This window comes from Lotus japonicus, chromosome 1 (genome assembly GCF_012489685.1).
Source record: "Lotus japonicus ecotype B-129 chromosome 1, LjGifu_v1.2".
NCBI classification, from domain to species: Eukaryota; Viridiplantae; Streptophyta; class Magnoliopsida; order Fabales; family Fabaceae; genus Lotus; species Lotus japonicus.
The window spans coordinates 121,917,387-121,938,584 of NC_080041.1; the positions used below are offsets into that span (position 1 = coordinate 121,917,387).

The window sequence follows — 21,198 nt, forward strand, 5'->3', positions numbered from 1 at the left end:
ATCAAAAGAATGTCAAAGTAGTATGAAATATTTTGAATTTCTTTTTAGGTCAGATAGGGAATATGATAAGGATTATTTTTCCAGACCACATGCCCACCACGCTTTCCTTTTTTTCTTCAAGTTACCTTCTTGATTTTTATCATGTCTGATTAATTTCTTATGCCCTGATTCATAGCTGCATAGATAAATATCAATGTGCTTGGAAAACCAAAAGTCTTCAATCTCTAAGACCATAGACCTGAACAAATTGGATAAGAAATAGGAAAAGAAGAAGCTCTAATTAAGAGCTTGTCTAACAATCAAAACCCTTTTAAAATTACACTCTTTCTTAATACTTTTAGAAATAAAATAGAAGAGTATTTGTGAAGTCAGTCCAAAGAGCATTGATTTAATAAAAAGGCATTAAAAAAACACATGCATAAAAAACATCAATTCAATTCTAACCCAAAAAATGCGAGCATGGGCGTCAGTTCAAATGAATCAAAGTCCCTCAAATTCGGCCTGTCCAGAGCAGAACTGCAAGTAAATTAAAAATAAAAGAGAAGATGAGACCCTAAATCACATAATAAGGTTGATTGAGATGAACAAATGAAAGATAAAAAGAAGAACAATCAAAGAGTTGCAGATAAAGAAACCTAACACCATGATAAACCCAGACAAGGCGCACGCACCGCAGCGGTGCGGTCAGCATCGGCGGCAGTTCCAAATCCAACGGTGAGATGTATCTAGTGAACAGAAGCGACAAAGGAATTAAATGAGGCAGTAGGCAGAGAGAATAAATGGAAGGCGTACAACAGAACTGAAACCGTGCGAAAGAGAAGAATCAGATTCAGAACGGTAGGAGAAAACGAAAAGAGTGAGCGGATACGTTTGAGAAGCCAAAAAGCCAGGAAGATTGTAAAGGGAACTAACGGCTGTGATTTAATCAAGAAGAAGTAATTAGTATTTTTACCAAAATAACCATACTTAAATTTTAAATATTGTACAATAAAATATTGAAGTACCAAATTGCCCTCAAGGTTGCAAAAACTCTTCCTTTATATATATTATAAATAAATAAATAGATAGATAGATAGATTATAGATTATAGATAGATAGATAGATTAGTTGACGATAACGTTTTTTTTTTTTTTGAAATCAAGTTGACGATAACGTTGCTTTTGGTATGATGAGTAAATAACTAAATATAGTGAAATAAGCTTAAAAACTAAAAATCGTTTGATGATATTTTATAAGGTTAAAGGTTTTGATTATTAAAATAAAATATTAAATATTAAATATTAAGTAATTCAAAGTTAGTATTAATCATTAATAATAAATTGAGAAAATGTGTAAAAATAAATTAGTAGAAATATTTAATTTTTATATTAATTATTTATTAATTTCAGAAATTTAATTATATTTATATTTAATATTTAATATTTTATTAAAATTTTCCAATTTTTTTGTTTAATCATCAATAGTTAAAGTTGGAATAATTATAATTTTTAAATTTTACACCCCAGAGAAGCTATAATTGGAGATACCATTGGTTTTCATAAAAAAAAAATGGGTCCATACCTCTTACAGAAGTTATTTCATTAGATACCCTGATGCATAAATATTAAGTATTTTAATTAACTAATTTATTTTTTTTGATGTTTTCTCAAAAAAAAAAATTTGAAAGATCAAAATATAATATATTGAGATAATAGATCCAAATACAGGTCAAGTATCCTAAAAAAGCCATGACTTTGGGAGAAACACACAGCCAACCGATACAACAACTAACAAAAGATGCCCCAATAAAAACAGGAACTGAAATAGAAAAGATGGGCAATCCATAAGGACTGAATCTGAAATGAAAACAGAAGCAGTGTGCCTGCAATCCCTCAAGGAATCTCACGCGCACCCTCCTCTAGCAACTGCCAAATTGGATTAGCATTTTCACAACCCTTGTTTGCTAGTGAGTCTGCCTCTGTGTTGCCTTCTCTTAAAGTATGCCTAATTTCCAAGCAATTCACTTCAGTCATCAAAAGGTCAATTTTGTTTAGCTCATTGATCAACTTCCAAGGTCTTTTGTCTCTTGAAACCACCCAACCAATTGCTGTTGTAGAATCACTTTCTAGGATAATATTCCTGAATAGGAACTGCTGGCAAAACATGAGCCCGTGGAGAATTGCCTTCACTTCCGCTTCAAAAGCCCAACCAAAGCCAATACCGATTGCAAAGTACCCCAAAAAAATCCTATTTGAGTCTCTAATCACTCCACCAACTCCACTGATTCCTGGGTTGCCTTTGGAAGCACCGTCAACATTGCATTTTAAAATCCCAGTATCCGATGGAAGCCATGAAATTTGTCTAGGTACAGTAGAAGGTTTAGGCAATTTAATGCTGCCTAAATTCCTTGAGATATGAAGTGAATCATAGGGGCAAGTGGTCCAATCACATTTGATCCACCAAGCAATTCGAAGCATGTACATGTCCTCAATCTCTTGCATCTGCATTTCGTTGCCTCTAAAGGTGCTGTTGTTCCAGGATAGCCAAAGAGGCAGTAGTTACACAGGTTTTAATCCACGAAATCCACTTTTCGCCAAAGTTCATTTCAGCGAGTAGCTCCAAGAGAAAGTTCCACTCGATGGAATCGTAAGCTTTGGCAAAGTCTAACTTAAGGAGATATCCACCACGTTGATTCTTATTCAGAAAATCAACCACCTCCGAGGTGATTAAGATGCAATCGACTATTTGAAGCCCCAGAGTGAAGGCGAATTGGTTTTCAGAGATTATCTTTGGCATAATCTTTTGCAATCGTGCTGCAAGAACCTTTGACACCAGTTTATAGATGCTGCCTATCAGACATATGGGTCTGAAATCAGCAACTTCAACAGGGCAAGGCTTCTTCGGTATCAAGGAAATTAATGCCGCGTTGAGGCCTCGTACCAGCTTACCATTTGCATGAAATTCCTCAAAGAACTTGAGTATATCACCCTTAATTGTTGCCCAGAAGTGTTTGAAGAAATTGAAGTTAAAACCGTCGGGTCCCGGCGCTTTATCACCGTCACAGTGCTTGAGGACATCCCATATTTCACTCTCAGAGAAACCCTCCTCTAACCTTCGCCTATCCCCCATGGACAATTTAACCAAATTGGTACACTTCAGTTTTGGTCTCATCATCCCTTCACGAGTAAAGAAGGATTGGAAATGGGCCCTGATTTCGTCTCTGATTACCGCTGGATCATTCACTTCATTGCCCCTCACATTAAGTTTGTGAATGTGATTTTTTGCTCTCCTAGACTTGCTGACAAAGTGAAAAAATGATGTGTTTTTATCACCCTCCTTCAGCCATTTTACCCTCGATTTCTGTCGCCATTTGGACTCTTCAATCCTGTACCCCTCCCACAAGCCACTTAACACCTGACTCTTCTTAGCTCACAACTCCTCATTCATGCCCACAGATTCCAGTATTTCCATTACCACTTGGAGTTCACCTTCCAACAATTTAATCTTCTCCTCTGTGTGTGATCTGGAGTGGCCCTTCCACCCTTTAATTTTACCTTTCAAGTCTTTCAATTTCGTTTGCAATACATAACCTGACCATCCCTGTACAGCGCAGGTGTTCCACCATTCCTTGATCATTCTGTCAAATTCCTTATCCAATAACCAGTTGTTGTAGAATAAGAAAGGTTTTGGTCCTGAGCTATGTTGTCCCATGGCTAAAATTACTGCTCTATGGTCTGAGAGTCCCCAATTCTCCACCCGTTGAATGGCTTCATCAAGGGACAACCAAGCTTCTTCGTTTAAAAGCCATCTGTCAATTCTGCTCCAGACTCCTCCGTTTCTTGAACTGAACCAGGTATATTCTGAGTTTTGCAAAGGCAAATCTATCAAATTCCAGTCATTGACAAAACTTGAAAAAGAAACTTCCATCCCTCCCAGCCTTCCACTTCTGTCTTCAGCATTGAGGGTAGCATTGAAATCACCCCCAAGAATCCAACCACACTCCCGGTTCTGCAGCACATTTCCAATCTCTGAGAACAATGCCTCTCTCTCCTCTTCATTGTGTGGCCCATATATATTACCTATCATCAGATTGATGTTGAGATTGTTGTCTTTGACCTCAATAATTAAGTACCTATCTCCCTTGTAGACATGGATTAGGATGAAAGTAGAAGCTTTCCACATCGTTAGGAGACCACCAGCAGTTCCAGTGGCATGAGCAACTACACATTCATAATTAAGAGAATTTGCAAAATTAAGTGCAAACTTCTCTTTCTGTGCTTCTAACTTCGTCTCTTGAAACATAATCAATTCCGACTGTGCTCTCTTGACCAGCTCTTTGACACTCCTCCGCTTCTCCGCACTGCACAGCCCTCTGACGTTCCAGGAGAGCCAGATCTTCTCCATCACCAGAAGCAGAAGGGGATAAAAATGCTCCTAAATCGCTTTCAAGAGAAGAGATAGCGGATTCGTCGGAACCCTCAAATTCAAGGCCCAACACTTTGCCCAGAAGCCATACCTTTGAACTCCTAGTTAGATATCTACCAGAAGGCCCTCTCAAAGGTGGGTGCTGCTCCCTCTTAACACAATGTATTTCCCCAGATCCTTGCAGCTTCGGTTTCCTTCCTCTCCGTTTGGGTGTGGATGAAGCAGCTGATGCCTCCTTCACGATCAGATTTCCAGAATTAGCTTTTCTGGGTCTGCCCCTTTTCTTCTTTGGAGAAATAATTGGTGTTCCCTTATCAACAACATTGAAGGATTGAGATAATGGAGAGGGAGACTCAGCATATGGGCTCACATTATTTTCCAGTCCTTCCAGAAGAGGCCCGATGAATGTTTTCTTGAAGGTGATATATGGGCCAATATCTTTAACGCAGCCCAATGGTAGCGGGTCAAGACATACCCACCGATTATTATATTTTCTTTGGCTTTGACTTTGGCCCCACCCCATCAGCTTATACTTTCCTGCTCCCTTGATACTCAACTCTAGCTCACGTGCTTCCCCAACTGATACCTTAAAACCTGTGAAAAAGCTGCTCCATAGTCCTTCAATAGCAGAGTAGCCCACCTTGAATTTGAATTTGTCTCTAAAGCACACTTCTATCTGACCGTTCTCACGGTTATGCCAGTTCACCTTTTGTTTTCGAGTAATGTTACTTACACACCTCTCTTTTGAGGTGGAATGATGAGAGAGATAGGAAGAAAAGAAAAAATAAGATAGAGAAAGTATGAGATGTGATAGATGGTAAAAGAAGAGAGATAGAAACAAAAAGAGGTGGAAATGAAGTGTTTTAAAAATGAGGTGTGTATATATCATTACTGTTTGTTTTCTTTGCAAGATTTCAGTAACAAGCCCCATGGTTGACTTTTCTGGAGCCCTTTTTCCTGACACATCAGTGTCACTCGTCCGGGTGCACCGCCTCTCTCGCCGATTCAGACTCACCCACCACCGTTCCTGTCGACGACCTGTGCGAATCATGATTTGCAGAGCATGAGCTTTCTGGTGCCCAGTACACCTGATGTAGTTGGTTTTCAGTGATACCTATGCCTTCACCTTCCATTACCACCGTTATGATTTGATCCTCACACTTTATGTCCACCTTCCTTCTTTCAATAATGGGTGTGTATGAAGATACCATTACTCTGGCGAAGTCGTACCTTCGACGGTTTTCAGTCTCATCGTCTGTTTGAATAAACTCTCCCACATGCCCAGCTAATAGAGTGAAGAAATCCCTATTCCACATGCCCAGTAGAGTATGCCAAATCCTCACCCAGGTGAAAAACCTTGTAGGCTTGTCAAGGACCGAAGCTGGTTTGATGACCGTGAAAATGTTGCCAAGCTCACCTTCATCGCTGAGGAATTGGAACATCTCCTTCTCCGAATTGAATTCAACAGCGACGCCACCCTAGTTTGTCCCCACCCATGGCTTCGCATAAATTCTTCAATCGCAAGAGTGCTCTGGGTACCCCTTACGGAAGCAACAATGGTTCTGCCTATCCTCTCTTTATCTGTTTGCTTCATTTGGTAAAGGCCTTCTGAGGCGAGTTGAGCGCCCTTGGTCGCCTTGTTCCCGTCCCTTGTTTTATCTTTATGCACCGACATTTGTCTCGTCGTCGCCATCTTCGTTGGTCCTTTGCTTTCATATGTCGTTTTCCGTTTCTTACCTGTGGTGAAGAAAGGGTATCTTGCCATAGAGACCTGCATTATACTGCTGTCGATCCTCATGCCGTTGAGTGATTGCATCGCCTCCCAAGCATCCCTGTTCTCCACGAAGCGCACAAAACCAAACTTAAATCTTCTGTGGCTTTTTCTTGTCTTCTGCACAAACACGCCCGCTGTCCTTCCAATCTTAGAGAAAATCTCCTTAATCGTATTGTATGATGTGTTATCATCCAAGCCATCAATGAACAAGGTGCAGTGTAACGCATCTTGCTTTGACAGCCTCGATGGTGCTCGTGATAAAGGTCTCGTCCATCCACCTGTTCGCTTCCCCTGCTGCCAAAGAGAAACACCCTGCCTCGCCGTCGCCGCCTTGGATGATTCAGCCCGCCGGTCATTCCTCCATGGTTCCTTTCCCCTGTATGTCTTCCCCTTGACCGCTCCCTGAAATCCATTCTCTCCCTGAGTCCCGTGATCCCTTGGTCCTAGAGAGAAGGGGGAGCACATCTCTCTACTTTTAGTATATATAATAAAAAGACTAAATATCTGATGTTTTCTCAATTTATCGCTAATGATTATATTAGTATAGTATTATCCGAAGTAATTTTAATATTTATTATTTATTTTATTAACTAAAATATTCAATCATATAAAATAGAATTAAAATAATTTTAATTTTAAAATTTAACTCATTGTCAATAGTTAAAGTTACATATCTTTGAAGAAAAAAAGTTACATAATTATAATTTTTAAATTTTACACTCCAAAGGAGCTATAATTGGAGATAGCATTGTTTTTCATAAAAAAAAAGGGTTCATACCTCTTGCAGGAATTATTTCATTAAAATACAACTCTCTTAGACGCAAGAATAAATGTTAAGTATTTTTTTCTAATTTATTTTTTTGTGTTTTCTCAATTTATCGCTAATGATTATATTAGTATTATCCTAAATAATTTTAATATTTATTATTTATTTTATTAATTAAAATATTCAATCATATAAAATATAATTAACTAACTAACAACGCCACCAGAGTCCTTGGCTAAACGGACATCCAGTTCTGCATTCGGGTAATCCAAACACCAAAAACCAGTATAAACAGCAGAAGAACCCCTTCTGGCCAAACAATATGTCGCTTCATTACCCTCTCGAGAGATCAGACACAAGCTGGCCAACCAGTTTTTGGAAAGGAGATGATTGATCTCAATCAAGACACGATATGAGGAGTGCAAATGCAAGTGCTTTCTGTCCTCAATTACCGCCACCAAGTCAGCACAATCCATTTCACAACAAATTTGCCTATGACCGTGGTCCCAAGCAAGACGTAAGATATCCTTAAGGGCACACGCTTCCGCCATGAACTTATGAAAGTCCTAACACCAATTAGTACTAACCCTTCAATGTAGTTACATTTATGTTATTCTAAAAGATAAAAGGTCTCAAATCCGAGACTTCTACTTAAGCTAAAACAATTCTATGTTAGTTGATCTACACACTTGATATATGCAATATAATTAGCATTTTAACAAATATTCTTTTTTTTCAATTTTCTTTCACCCTTGGTAAAGATTTTTCCTTGATTGTATTACTTTTAGATCTAAATAAACTCTTAAGGTTCAATCGTAGTAAGTAGATACTGGTTTTATCGTCCTCTTCAAATAGGTAGTTCTCGCTATAATTATCAAATCCAAATTCATGCTCTAAGTGATTCGTACAAAACAAACATGATCTTTGGACCAGTGCACAAGGTAACTTAGTCAACAAGACTACTACAAATTCAAAACATGTCAGGCGAAGGAAAGTACAACATCCACTTAAGGAGAAGATTAAAATTAAGTATAAAAAAAATAGGTCTAGCATGAGGCTTAAGCATTTAGAATAAAGTGAAATTTTAAAAAATGTATATAAGTGACGAGCTGGGTGACCCGGGGGTCAATCCAAACCCAACCATATTCGAAGTCGGGTTTGATGTTGGATAAATTTTTTTGGTCCTATTTAAATGAACAAGTTGGGTTGGATTCGACCCTAAAAAGTTTTGGGCCAGAACGGGTTGACGGGTAGAATTGAGTCTTGTACACCAAATAATAGGTACCCTATCTGTATCCATGTATGTCCCCAACATAGAGGGACTATGAATCAAGTGTAACAAGTGTCATCCTCTAAATACCATCATATCAGATATTCTCAATGGATAAGAGACAGAGTGACTCAATCAACACTGAACCTTCTCCCTTCATACACTGCACATTTTCACACCACTGATCTCTGCAATGTCTACCTCTCCATTCACCTCCTTTCTCACACTCTCAACCCAGTCACCTTCAAAGCTCTCACCTGTTCGCACATTCAGAGCCTCAGCTTCTTCTGACTCAGTTCCTGCAACAAGAAGCTACCAACTCATACCACCCAGAAGAGAATTCTTGAAGGGTATTGCGTTGGGGGCACTTCCACTTGTTCTCCTCAGAGAAACACCACCACCTGCAGAAGCTAGAGACGTTGAAGTTGGCTCCTTCCTCCCACCTTCACCAGCAGACCCATCTTTCGTTCTCTTCAAGGCTTCTCCTAAGGACACCCCTGCCCTTCGAGCAGGTACATTGAATTTTTGTCCTATCCAAAAGCTGAATTTAAAGGTTGCTTTTTTGGATACTGTTTATTTTGCTTTCATGTAGGAGACTAAAAGTGTTGATTTTTCATTGAAAATATGAGATAAATGGGTGAAGAGACTAGTGGGTAGGTAGTGATTGTTTGATTATGCATCTGGGTAATGAGCATTAGAACTTGTTGTTAGGATTGAAATGGAAACAACTGGACTAGTAATCATTATGATCAGGGTTTTAAATTGCGGCTGCGAGTTTGATAGGGATAGAATTAGGGAGAGAGGGAAGAACAGAGAGAATAGAGAGGGAAACAAGGGAAAAGGAGTATCATTATCATTAACAACATACCAATTACATAGTGTATACACCTTATATAGCTAACTAGACTCCTAACCCAAATGCATGTGTAACAGAGTTCATGGTCTTGGGACTTTCCACAGCCAAGTCAGCTGCATTTGTTCACAATTGCAATCTGCATAATTAACCATAACCATAACTCTAATTTAAAACCTTGATAGTATCAATAGCCTGAATAATTTGAGCAGCTATAATTTTTATGCCTCTCCTGGAAAAGATTTGACTAATTAATCATTAGTTGATGATTGGATGAAGTGATGATTTTGCACCACTGGCTATCTTATTTGGTCTCTTGTAGGAATGAAGGGACTCAAGTCTGATCAAGTGTAGCTTTCTCTTAATCCACGTTCTTCTTCCCTTTCCTCACTAGTTCACTCTTCACTGTGGCTCTCTTCTCCCCACTGTCCTACTTCTTCTAGCGCTCTCTAGGAAACTAGTGAATGAAAAAGAGTTTATATATATTTTCTTGTAACATAGTGACAAGTATCAGGAGGATCATATCATCAAATTCCCAGAATTCAACTTTGAGTTAAACCACAAATACCTACTAATGCTTCAGTATATTCATCATCAAATTCACAGAATACAACTTTGAGTCAAAAAACCACTAAATACCTACTTCAGTCTATTACCTACTAATGCTTCAGTCTATTCCTCACCTTCCACTTCCTTGCTTGCCTTCCTCACCTTCCACTTTCCTGCCTTTGGTGGAAATCACCAGTAAAGAAGTATCCTCAGTTCCAGCTACAATATCCCCACACCGTGGATGAGCAGCGCATGTGATTATTGTTTGGGACAAAGCCATAAAACCTTGGTTGTTATCTCGGTGCTTCCACACAGAATCCACATGGTAAGGAGAGTCGGTGGAGCGATGAAAATCCAAGAGAAAAATGCCACTTGCATTTCGTGCTGGTGCCATATAGACCGAGGTGGTAGATAACCATGAGGATCTTCTAAGGCAAAATGGATCACGGCATGCCTCTTTTAAACCAGGTAGTACATATGGTCGATGAATATGCGTGATTGTAGTAGAGTGAAGATCAAAAATACCTGACCAGCCATTATTAACATGGAATGCTAACTGCGTCTGATTGGATGGATTAAAACCAATGGTGTCAATATCCAACACAAGACGACCTGCTCCCTCATTCAAATTTTGAGCCTCCAGCAAATTTGGCAATTGCCATTGTTGTATAGGAGCAGCGCCTGAACGAAGATCCCACAGACACATGTAGCCACTTGACCCACCACCCACAAGAATCTGATCACCACTGCCATCTAAATATTGGATGCTGTTAAGACTTCGATCGAGACCTGATTCAAGCTGGCGGATGGGTAGATCCCTCTCTCTTGTGTCCCAAACCCCAACAGTAGGATATTCCGAATCAGAAGCAACTATGCAGCTTGGATTGGTTGATGCAAAAGCAACATCAGACAAACCTTTATCCCAATCGTGATTATTGACTCTTCTCTTGCACACTGCTTTCGATCTTAGGTCATTGCAATCGAATATTTGTACATCATATAGGCTTCTAGATCCACATGCAATCTCATTCTGATCAGCAGGATTCCATTTGATAGCATTGATTTGTTTAATGTCGGAGTCGGATCTGTGTGCCAATTGCTTGCTTTGATCTTCTCCATCTTGTGTGTGGCAATACAGGGATTCAAAATCATAAACAGTTAAACAGCCTGCTCTTGTCCCAGCTGCCAAGTACCTTCCCTGGTTATCAAATGTTAATGCCGAGACACCATTCTTTCTATCAACAAGATCAGGACCTCCGTAGTTATATTCACTATCACTGCTGTCACTTGTATCAGCTTCACTATCTTCAACTTCATGAATGATTTGTTGTGGATGTGATTTACAGTTCCGGCCATTAGAAAGATAATTGTGGGGGAAGACTCCAAGTTCGGAATGCGATCGAATTAGCAAATCCGTCTCCCAATTGGAATTGGCTGCTCTCCCATGCACTACATGTGCAGATCTGTTCCTGCGCGATGACCTAATCCCAGGTGCCATTTCTCCGATGCTTTTCTTCTTCCTTTAATTTGCTCTAATGCTCTAACCGGCGTTTTGCTTCCGTCTTCTTTTATATATAAAAATGGTTAATGTGAACTCGCTGATGTACTTTGCGTGTTTATTGTAATCGACTCTGGAGCTGGACGAATTGAGAAATTAGCAGCTCAGGATTTATGTAAGATATGAAGTTAACTAGAAAGAGAAACAATTATTGAAGGTGTAATAAATGAAAATATGGGCTGCTTGGACTTTAATTATGTTGCTGAAATTTTCCTTCTGGGGATGATTTTAAATTTGGGCAATTTATAAATGATTGTTGAGATAGCGGATGACTAGCTAGTATTGTTGATTAAGATATGAATAAAAAGAGCAATGTGGCTCTAGGAAATATTTGAGTGATTACTAGACATGGCTTCAATTGATATGCCCCATTTTCTGAAATACTAATTTCCTTGAATTCACTATGACCACTACTTAAGAGAAACCATCTCAGACTTAGGCACGGTTAACACACTTTTAATGAAACTGGCATGCGAAAAAATTTCATCATGATGTGTGATGGAAGAGGTCATGTGTTGCATTCTCTGCATACATGCAGCCAAACATTTTACTTTTGCATTGTTGTCCCTTTTCTAGCTTCTAATAAAAGAAGAAATTTTAGTAGTTTAATTGCTACTCATTTGCTATATTCAATGCCATTGAGTAGAACATTGTAATGCTTTCTCATGGTTTAGTGATTGGGGTTATGTTATTTTGTAATGTATTTCGCCTTTATGCTATTTTATAACATATAAGAAATGTACACAATGAATTGCACAAATATCATTTTATTGCAATCAAACTTTTCCTACATCATGGTCAAGCTAAAGAGTACAAAAATCCTAGTCTATATGTTCTTCACACTCAACTTCACAATTTCAAACTTGAAACAGTACAAAAGTCTTAAGTCTAGGTGTTCTTTACACTACTTAACAATTTCAAATTTGAAACTTCAGTTTCATGGAAGTTGTTCACACTTGCCTCTGCTCTTGGATTTGGACTTGCTTTGGTTTGAAACTTGAAGCACTTGCAGGTTATAAATATGATAATGAGTGCAAAGCATTTGTGCTTCTAGTGTTTGATCAGTAGATGCAAATTGCTTTAAGCTGACTTCTTTTGTTCTTGCTGGTGTTTGTGCTGCTGGCATCATCTTGAGCATCATCCTTTTGTAAGAATTAAGCCTGTGACATTAGGTGTAGGTCTAAGTAAACAAAATAGGACATTAAAGTTATGCAATCTCATTTCAATCTCCATGTTTTTCAACATACAAAGAAAAAAGCTATACTGTATACATCATATATAAGTTTTGGCAAGTGTCAAGTGAAAGTGAAAGCAACAGTTCTACTTAGAAGAATATAAACTAGTAAAAACTTTAAATTCTCCCATTCTACACCAGACCAAACAGGAAATCAAATTACAAAATGAGCCAGAGTCGATCAAACCATCATATAATCAAAAGGGGAATCATGTTTATCAGCCCCTGTTGCAGATTGAGTACTGAAAATTGCAGTCTGAGAGAAATCTCCTTTGGAGCGTGTGACCAAACGACAGTGTATTAGCTTTCCAACAAAATATTACAACCGCTTGATGCATCTAACGGTCAATAGCGTTGCAAGAGTGAGGCTGGAGATGAACCGGATTCAGTTTAGAATTTAGAGCAGTTAATTTGGAGGTTTATGCTCTCATTAAGTCTCAATACTGTCTTTAGCATCTTAATGAGAATCAATTATGTAAATGTCTCTATCTCTTCACTGATTCATATATGATAGTCAATAATGGTTATCCTCAAGCATCTATGTTTTGACACATGTTTAGTAAATTCTATGGCTTCTGATGAATTACAATTGCCACCACCATCAGTATGGTTTTTCTATATGTCAAATTGATTCAAAATTAAGAGACTAAACCATACCTCATGCATTTTGTCTCATCTTCTGTCGCTCTTTGCAATTGATCCTCTAGATTTAGTTCTTTGCAGGAAATGTGCAGCCATACCAGTTTATTCTCCCCCCAACTTGGAAACAGACACGAATAGCAAACATATTATCTGGAAATTACTGTCAGCCAAAATGTGCTGAGCCTTGGGTGGAGGTTAAATTTGAAGATGAAAAACAAGGAAAAGTCCAGGTTGTGGCTTCACCTTTGATACGCCTAACCAACAAACCAAATGCAACAATTGAGGACATTGGGAGCCCAGACAAAGTGATTGCATCTCTTGGGCCATTTGTCACCGGAAGCACGTATGATCCGGATGAGCTTATTGAGACTTCAGTTGAAAAGCTTGGTGATCAGACGGTATATTTTCTTTCCATAACCTGTTAGCTGATAAGCTTGTTGAAAACCAGCTTGGTGAAAAGCTTCAGTTGAAAAGCTTGCTGATCAAACCAATCATATAAACTCAAGTTCCTATAACTGCAATGTGTGACGTAAGATGTTTATACACACAAATATACACAAGTTCCCATGAGAAGTTCCAGAAACTATAATATCTGAAATCTCTGGAGGATAGGGCTCTTTGAGCATTCTTCTTTTATGCTGACTTGTCCTATTATGCTGCAATATAATGCTTAAGTGATAGATGTTTTGTCCATAACTCTATTCTTAAACAAGAAACCCTATGTGCATCCCCCCCTAAAAGCATAAACAACTAATAGAAGTATAGAATAACAACAACAACAAATGCCTTATCCCAGTAAGTGAGGTATATGGATCACACTACACCATTGAGCTTGATAGTTAACAACATGTAAAAAGAAGAAGATCACTGGAGGCAACATTGAGAAGAGTTCATAACATGGTCTATAGTCTAATATCTCCTCGATAGGCGTCACCCTAATATCTCCTCTTATACGAATAATTATTCTGGCTAAATGTTGTTAACTATGTAAAGCAAGTGCAGAGCCCCCTTCCTTGTATTTTTTAGGCCAAGCTGCTTCTTTGAAGTTAAATTTTCCATTTTTTGCCAAGTATTAGGGACTAACATTACTGAAATGGTGTCTGCAGTACTACAAATATGCGCTTGAAACTCCATATGCTCTTACGGGTTCACATAATCTAGCAAAAGCAACAGCAAAGGGAAACACTGTTGTTTTGTTTGTGGCTAGTGCCAATGACAAGCAGTGGCAAACTTCTCAGAAGACTCTAAAGGCCATGCTTGATTCCTTTGTGGTGTAGTTCTCTGTCAAAGGTAAATTAGAGAGACTTACTTCGGTTTATTTCAGTCTGGATTTTGTTTATACAAGATCACTGTGCAAGAACTATGTTTCCTCATTTGATTTTTTTGTTCTGAGGTTAAAATCAGATTTTACGTGTTTTCTCAGTCTGGCTTTTTTTCCTTCCTTGTAATTTTGTAAATACCTGATTAAGTCAGTGACCTGTGTTTCAATTTGTCTTTGATTTATTTTATCTTGGTAACCAAAAACTGAAAAAAAGTCCAAGAAAATAATATGTTCAGCTACTTGCTCATTTACTTCATTTGTGTTATCGTGTACATTTATTTGTTACTTCCTTCTACATTCATTTGTTATTTCCTCCCACTATCTAGTCACAATCGCCTAGCTACATGGTTTCATTTTTCTAAACCAATATCAATTGTCTTTCTTTCTAGTCTGATGTTTGGTTTCACGATTTGCATAGAATTCAATAGCATGTTACTTAGAAGTTAAGACTTGTAGCTTCTTTCAAGAAGTGATTTTAGAGCATTTCAATTAATGCTTATATCAGGAAGGAAAGTCTCATTACAGGCTAGCTGCTAAGTTGATGGGAGTATGATAGGCAGAGTATACCTGCTACACTCAGAAGTAAGCTTTTGAAGTCTACTCTAGACAACATCAACGTCCACTTAAATTTAATGTAATTTCAATGTTCAAAAATCATACAGGCCAGATTTTTTTTTGGGTAGGCATACAGACCAGATGTGTCTGACGGCAATCAAGTTGAAGGATTGTGATGGAAGACATGAACAATGCCTGTTTGATAACATAAGATAAAATGCAGAAATTGATATGAAAACGTGAAAGCAACTAATAGCTCATTAACTTGAAGCACAATTACTTTTGATGCAACTATAAAACAAAGGGATTTGATTTTAATACCACCCTCATAGATATTTATGTCATTCCCTTCCGCACTTTAATGTGCGGAATGTAAAATTTGTGTACCGCACTATAAGTGTGGTTATGTGATTGATTCTCGCACGTATAATTGCGGTGAAATTGGATGGCGAGAAAATTAAACATATAGAATTGTTCGAAACTTTGTGCTCATTCATTGTCAATCATCCATGAGGCATGTTTTATACTCATACATCTTGTACTGAAATTCTTATGGCAAATAACTTCTGAACATTTTTTTTTCTGTAGTCTGATAGTGTAAGTCTGTAAGAGCTTGTAAGTTTGAAGAGAATACTTGAGGGTGGTTACCACCATTACTTTATTGGCAACATTGCCCTAATCTTTCCTTAGGTTCATCATTATTGCACCAACCTCCCTTAAGATTTTATTGCACCGACCTCCCCTAAGATTTATCATTATAACACTCAGCACTCCTATGTTATTCTAAATGATCTATGAAAGAGTTGGGGTTAGGTCAGTGCAATAATGTCAATCCAAAATGGACGTGTGTTTAACTATCCCAATAAATTATGATGACAGTAGGATCATATTCGGGTCCGGTTTTGAATTTATGGAGTGATTTTGCAAAACAACCATTTCAAATAAAAGTAGGCACGATTGACTTAACAAAAACTTTAACTTTAATGTTGAATCAAATAAAATGACTAAAATTTAATATAAACTTACTTTTAAAATAAAAACTTCTAATCATCAGGAAAAAAAAACTTCATCACTTATATTTCAATTTCACTTCTAAATAAAATTAATTTGTAAAACTAAACTATCCAAAATCAAGTTTGGTACATCCAAGCACAGAACTATAAATTCAACAACACACGACAAGGGAGCAGCTTTTAATTCCAAGCTGAGCATATATTAAGAAGTTTCTAAAAAAGGTCTCAACTCAGTACATAACAGTTGGTTAACCACATTCAAGGCCGGCTTCTAATTCTCAGCTACTTGCTATATTGGGGGTCATTGCTACATGAGGCTTGTTACTTCAAGTATGTTGTTATGTACAAAACTGGAGCTCAGCTTCTTTCCCTCCCAGTCCCCACATCCTTTTTGTCACAGAAACTAGAACTCGGGTTAGATGTATCATGCATAAGCAGTTACCAGAGGGGGGGAGAAGCACGCGGTAGACCACATGAGTAAGTGACATACTTGACACTATCCATAAGCACAACGACAAAGATCCGCGAGAGCGACTTTGGCGCCATCATGCCATCAACATGAGCATCTCCAGCCTCTTTGGGATCAAAAAGCACTGAAACAACCATAGATGATTTATTACCATGGAGGTGGTCTTTCTGCGAATTTCTTACATGATCTTCAGTAAGGTTCAGACTGGATCCAGGAAGTGGGTCTGAAGGCCCATGGAGGATTCTTCTATTCCTGCTCTTGTTGACAGAGGTAGCATTCTGACGTTTTTCAGTAGAAATGTTGGCTACAGATGTTGCTGGAACTATAGCTCCAGGAGCTGGAGAAACATCAAACTGGAAAACTTCAGTGCACATGCCAGAGCTTAACATTGGCCCTGCATCATTGAATGGGAATTGAATGTTATTTGGGCATCAAAATAGACAAGCAGGTACTTTATTTTCGGATAGCTTAGACAACCAGCAAAATATGTTATTTTAAGAGGTGGACAGCATAAAGACATTGCTGTCAGTTCTTATTTTCAGCAGAGACGCAATTGATGATGACTGCATATTTTGTAATAAAATCTGTAACTTAGTTAAAACAATGAACCAATGTTGCAAATATTGGTGGACAATAATGTTAAATGAAGCATTATAAAAAGTTAAAACCAAGTTAACAAACTAGTTTGAGACTGCCAAATAGTTCAAATTGTTCATGTAAAGTTTAAAAGACCTTCAAAAAAATTGAGGAAAAATGTTGCAGAAGTATTGACAAGACACAAATTTTCAGTTGCAAAACAGCATGATGATTTTTATCCATAGGAAAGCAAGGAACAGGCGCAGAACAAAACGAAACATTTTGTCTTAGACAGCATCTCAAAGACTCTGTCGTCACCAAAATTGAAAACCTTGTGGTAATAATTTGACAAAATCTAATTAGTGTGATTAGACAGTGATCAAAAAGACATAAGTCAGCAGAAGAGAATGTATCATTCCTACGTGTCTATCACCTAAGTCAGACGAAGAGAAAGTACATTCCTACCTAGCAACCTATAGAGTGAAATTCACAAGGAAAGATACAATAAAAGGATATTCACCTGCAAGGCCTTCACGGAACCACTGTTGCATTTTACCATCAGTTGCACTGGATTTCATATGGTCTTTCAAAGTTTGGGTTGAACCAGAGCCAAGAGCCCTCCTCTTTGCAGAAGGAACCCTGTACACATGTGGATGTTGACCTCTATTCCTTCCAACTTCAGGAATAGCCAATGCAGAATCCCAATCCTTAGGAATGGCCAACCCAGTTTCACTCTTTTCCTTCTTGGCCTGAGCAGTTTGAGATGCCATGGTTTTCTCAGTGGCCATTATAGAATGAATTATCAAATTCCCATCAATCTTCACCAACTTATCATTTCTAGGAACATACAGAGAAGCAGTAAGAGGCTCACTACCATTGTCCCTATGAACAAAACCACTCGGGTTTTTACATTCATTCGTTTCTTCTACTAGTTTCCGGTCTCCCTCATGTTGATTCCAAAACCTTCCATTAGAAAATTCCACTTTCTCATCCCTTTCAGATCCATTCCTATGACCACCATTCACAGGCCAAACCTTCCCTCCACCCTGACCAAACAACTTATCACTAACATAACTAGACCTACCAGAAACATCATCCACCAACCCTCCAAACTTAACATCCACCAGAGGGACAAGCCCACCAAAAAGCATGATAAACAAAAACAAACCCAACAAACTAATGCTGGCAACCTTCTTAGTTTTCACCTCAGTCTTCTTACCATCAGACTTCTTACCCTCAGACTTTTTACTCTTGTTGGCTGCTGCAGCTGGTTGCTGAGGCTTCAATCTGGGAATGGGAACCAAAGGAACATGAGAGCCTTGAGGTTTGACAACATAAGGAGCACATGGCATCCAAGGATAACCCATGGGTGGCATTGGAGGGTGAGGGTACATCCCTGAAGCACCTGGTGGAGGAGGAGGAGCACACATCACACCAGCACCCAATTGCTGCCTAAGGGTAGCATTCTCAGCCATGACAAACGAAATCTTGCTACTCAAATCAGTAATTGTGGAATGCATTGACCTCACCTTCTCCTCAAGCTCCTCCACATAATGCTTCTTCCTCTGCCTAGAAAGCTGAGCACTCTCCCTATTCCTCATCAACCTGGCCTTCCTCTTCTCGTCATCATCCTCACCACCACCACATTCAGATTGCTGCTGCTGCTGCTGTAGTTGTTGGGTCTTGTTCTCTGATAAGGAGCATGATTTCCTGTATTTGACAGCCCCTCCTTCACTCTGCTCTTTCTTCCTCTTCAAATCACAACCCTTACCATTCACCTCCAATTTCACACCATCATCCAGAACTGCATGAGGGACATGAGAGGATGAAATGTCCCTCTCGTCATGCCCAGAATCCGATGACAACGGAGAGTTCATCACTTCATACACACCCGATCCACCATTCCCAGAACCCTGAGACGAAACCGGTCCATCAGATAATTCCTCCAGCAAAGGGAAGCTCGAAGGTTTGAGATCAGCCGATTCCGATTCCTGAGAATTGAGAAACCCAGACACGCCGGAGCTTCCGGATTCCGGCGAATCGGAAGCGGGGGCGGCGGCATCGGGGAGGAGGAAATCGTCGGCTTCAGAGGGAACACAGAGATCGTCAAACGTGATGTCGAAGTCGCCATATTCGGCGAATTCCATGGCAAAAGTGTCGAGGTCGGAAGGGATGGCGTCGTTGATGGGGAAGAGAGAGTCCATGGTGGGGATAGGGAGGTTGTGGAAGTCGGCGGAGAAGTCGTCGAAGGAGAGATCGGACGACGGTGGCTCCGGCGGTGGTGCGGCGGGGCCTGACATGGATTGATTGAATGAATGTGAGGGTTTTGGAGAGAAGGAAGGAAGGTTTCAACGATGATCAGGGTTTCTGAGATTTCGTTTCTTTCGTTTTGCTTGTTCGTTATTTTAAGTCGTGCGCGTGGGATCACGTGCCAGGGAACGAGGTAATATATTATAAACTATGAGTAGTTTCTGTGGATTACAGATCCACGCGCTGCTTCGAAGATGTCTGACACATGCGTGATATAATAATTTTCCCTGGATAAGGTTCAGGTTCAGGTTCAGGTTCACGTTCTGGTTCGTTGAAGAAAATTAATGTCTTCAGTTTTCACTTTTTTTCTTTTTCATTATTAAATTATTTTTTTCTATCTATATCTGGATGTCTAAATATAGTAAAATATAATCTTGAGTTGTGCGTTAATGATAATATACTAATTAGTAATTAATGACTATTTCTATAAGCTTTCCTTTTCAACAAAAAAATATGACTCTTTCTATAATTAATTAGATTAACTATTAATTGTTAGACTTCTGAATTTTTGTATATATTTATAATTAAAATATTAAATATTCAAATTAGTCAAAATATTATTATCAATTACACTGAGAAAAAATGTAAAAATAACAAACAAAAAAAGTACATTATGAGTTTATTTACTGTGCACTCATTGTCATCCCATTAAAATCTACCAATTTTTTTTAAATAAAGGATCTATATCTAAAAAAGGCTTGAGGACATACCCTTAAGAAATAAGAGAAAGCGAAATTACACCAACAAAACGAGGTTAATCAATGAGACTCTCAAAGGAAAATCCCAAAAAGAAGAAAAACCCATAAGAAGAGGTTGAAAATCTTTATGAAAACCGCACACAGGTACCGAATTTGATGATAGCCCGCCATTAATGAACATACAGAGAAGCATCTCCTTGTACCGTCGTGACCTCCGCCAAGCCCACTGTCATCATCACCCTCGTGCTCTTTGTTGTCTGCATCGTCTTCATCGTTGATGGCACCACAACTAGCTGACAAGCCACTCTGGAACGAGGTATCCTCAACATGGGCTCCAGAAAACCTAGCTGAAGGTTTCAAGTGAATATGTTATAAAGGAGAAGAGATCGCGTTGAGGCACAGGGTCGGAGTAAAGGAGATAGTGTTTCGGGTAGTGCCTGGAATAATGTTTGGTATTGCCAAGAGCGACCATTTTAGAGCCCTGTAAATTATGATTAAGTGGCGCAAGTCATCATCATTTGTGCATTGACATTGTAAATTAGTGTTGGCACCAACACTAATATAATCGTTTGTATAAGCTGAGTCTAAATAGCGTCGACCTACCACCAACTTTAGCATTTACGAGTTTGTGTCAGTTGACGTCTCCAACAGGTTTGATTCGGCTCAGAGTCGGCTCCACCGACACAACCTGTTAGCGTTGGCTACTTAACCAACTCTACGCGTTAGCTTCTACCCTTTTAATGTATGTCTCGACATCGACGCTAAATTGGTTTTAGCGTTGATTTTTCGCTAGTTAACGTCAGTTTTTTGTCGACGCTATTTCGTGTTTTCCTTACCGTGTTTGTATGTTGAATAAAAACTCTCTTCCCAAAAGTTATGTACTCAAAGTTCAAGTGTTCGTGTGTGGTCGCTCGTGTTAGAAATAATAATATAAAGATTTTTTAATAATTACGACCCTTATTTAACATCTTAAGTTTTTTTGAATAATTAGTTGTTTGATAGTTTACTCATCTCCTTCTAACTCTTCAAAGTTCTTTCCCATTCAATTACTGTTACTTTTCAATGGTTAAAATTCGTTTGATAAATGAAGGAAATAGTGAAAACAATAATAGTGATTGTCCATTAGAGACTCATCTTGGACCTCCACCTGCATGGCATAATCATCAGAGGGTCTAAACAATCTATACAACTGATACAAGTTTATCA

The 21,198-nt window shown here is 38.7% G+C and overlaps 2 protein-coding genes across 4 annotated transcripts; one reads left to right on the plus strand and one right to left on the minus strand.

The window, feature by feature from the left end:
• Nucleotides 1–8,281: 8,281 nt before the first annotated feature.
• LOC130730039 (psbP domain-containing protein 6, chloroplastic) lies at nt 8,282–15,384 on the plus strand. 3 transcript variants are annotated; one of them, XM_057581915.1, is made up of 4 exons: nt 8,282–8,726; nt 13,132–13,448; nt 14,157–14,340; nt 14,877–15,384. In XM_057581915.1, the coding sequence occupies exons 1-3, from the start codon at nt 8,408–8,410 to the stop codon at nt 14,325–14,327; spliced, it is 807 nt and encodes a 268-aa protein (XP_057437898.1). In that variant the 5' UTR covers nt 8,282–8,407; the 3' UTR covers nt 14,328–14,340; nt 14,877–15,384. The 3 variants fall into 3 exon arrangements, with proteins under 3 accessions (XP_057437898.1, XP_057437899.1, XP_057437897.1); XM_057581916.1 differs by having other exon boundaries at nt 14,897–15,383; XM_057581914.1 differs by lacking the exon at nt 14,877–15,384 and having other exon boundaries at nt 8,286–8,726; nt 14,157–14,627.
• A 589-nt stretch (nt 15,385–15,973) lies between these two features.
• LOC130730040 (bZIP transcription factor 17) lies at nt 15,974–19,380 on the minus strand. Its single transcript, XM_057581917.1, has 2 exons — nt 17,505–19,380; nt 15,974–16,802 (listed from the first exon to the last, which is right to left on the minus strand). Exons 1-2 carry the CDS (start codon nt 19,282–19,284, stop codon nt 16,378–16,380), a joined length of 2,205 nt encoding a protein of 734 aa, XP_057437900.1. The 5' UTR covers nt 19,285–19,380; the 3' UTR covers nt 15,974–16,377.
• Nucleotides 19,381–21,198: the final 1,818 nt, after the last annotated feature.

Bases quoted from the DNA above. Each gene is read 5' to 3' on its own strand.
- LOC130730040 (XM_057581917.1), bottom strand. From the start codon at position 19,284: ATGTCAGGCCCCGCCGCACCACCGCCGGAGCCACCGTCGTCCGATCTC. The intron at 16,803-17,504 runs GTGAATATCCTT...TCAATGATGCAG, and splicing joins GTTCCGTGAAGGCCTTGCAG to GGCCAATGTTAAGCTCTGGC.
- LOC130730039 (XM_057581915.1), top strand. From the start codon at position 8,408: ATGTCTACCTCTCCATTCACCTCCTTTCTCACACTCTCAACCCAGTCA. The intron at 8,727-13,131 runs GTACATTGAATT...AGTTCTTTGCAG, and splicing joins CACCCCTGCCCTTCGAGCAG to GAAATGTGCAGCCATACCAG. The intron at 13,449-14,156 runs GTATATTTTCTT...TGGTGTCTGCAG, and splicing joins AAAAGCTTGGTGATCAGACG to TACTACAAATATGCGCTTGA.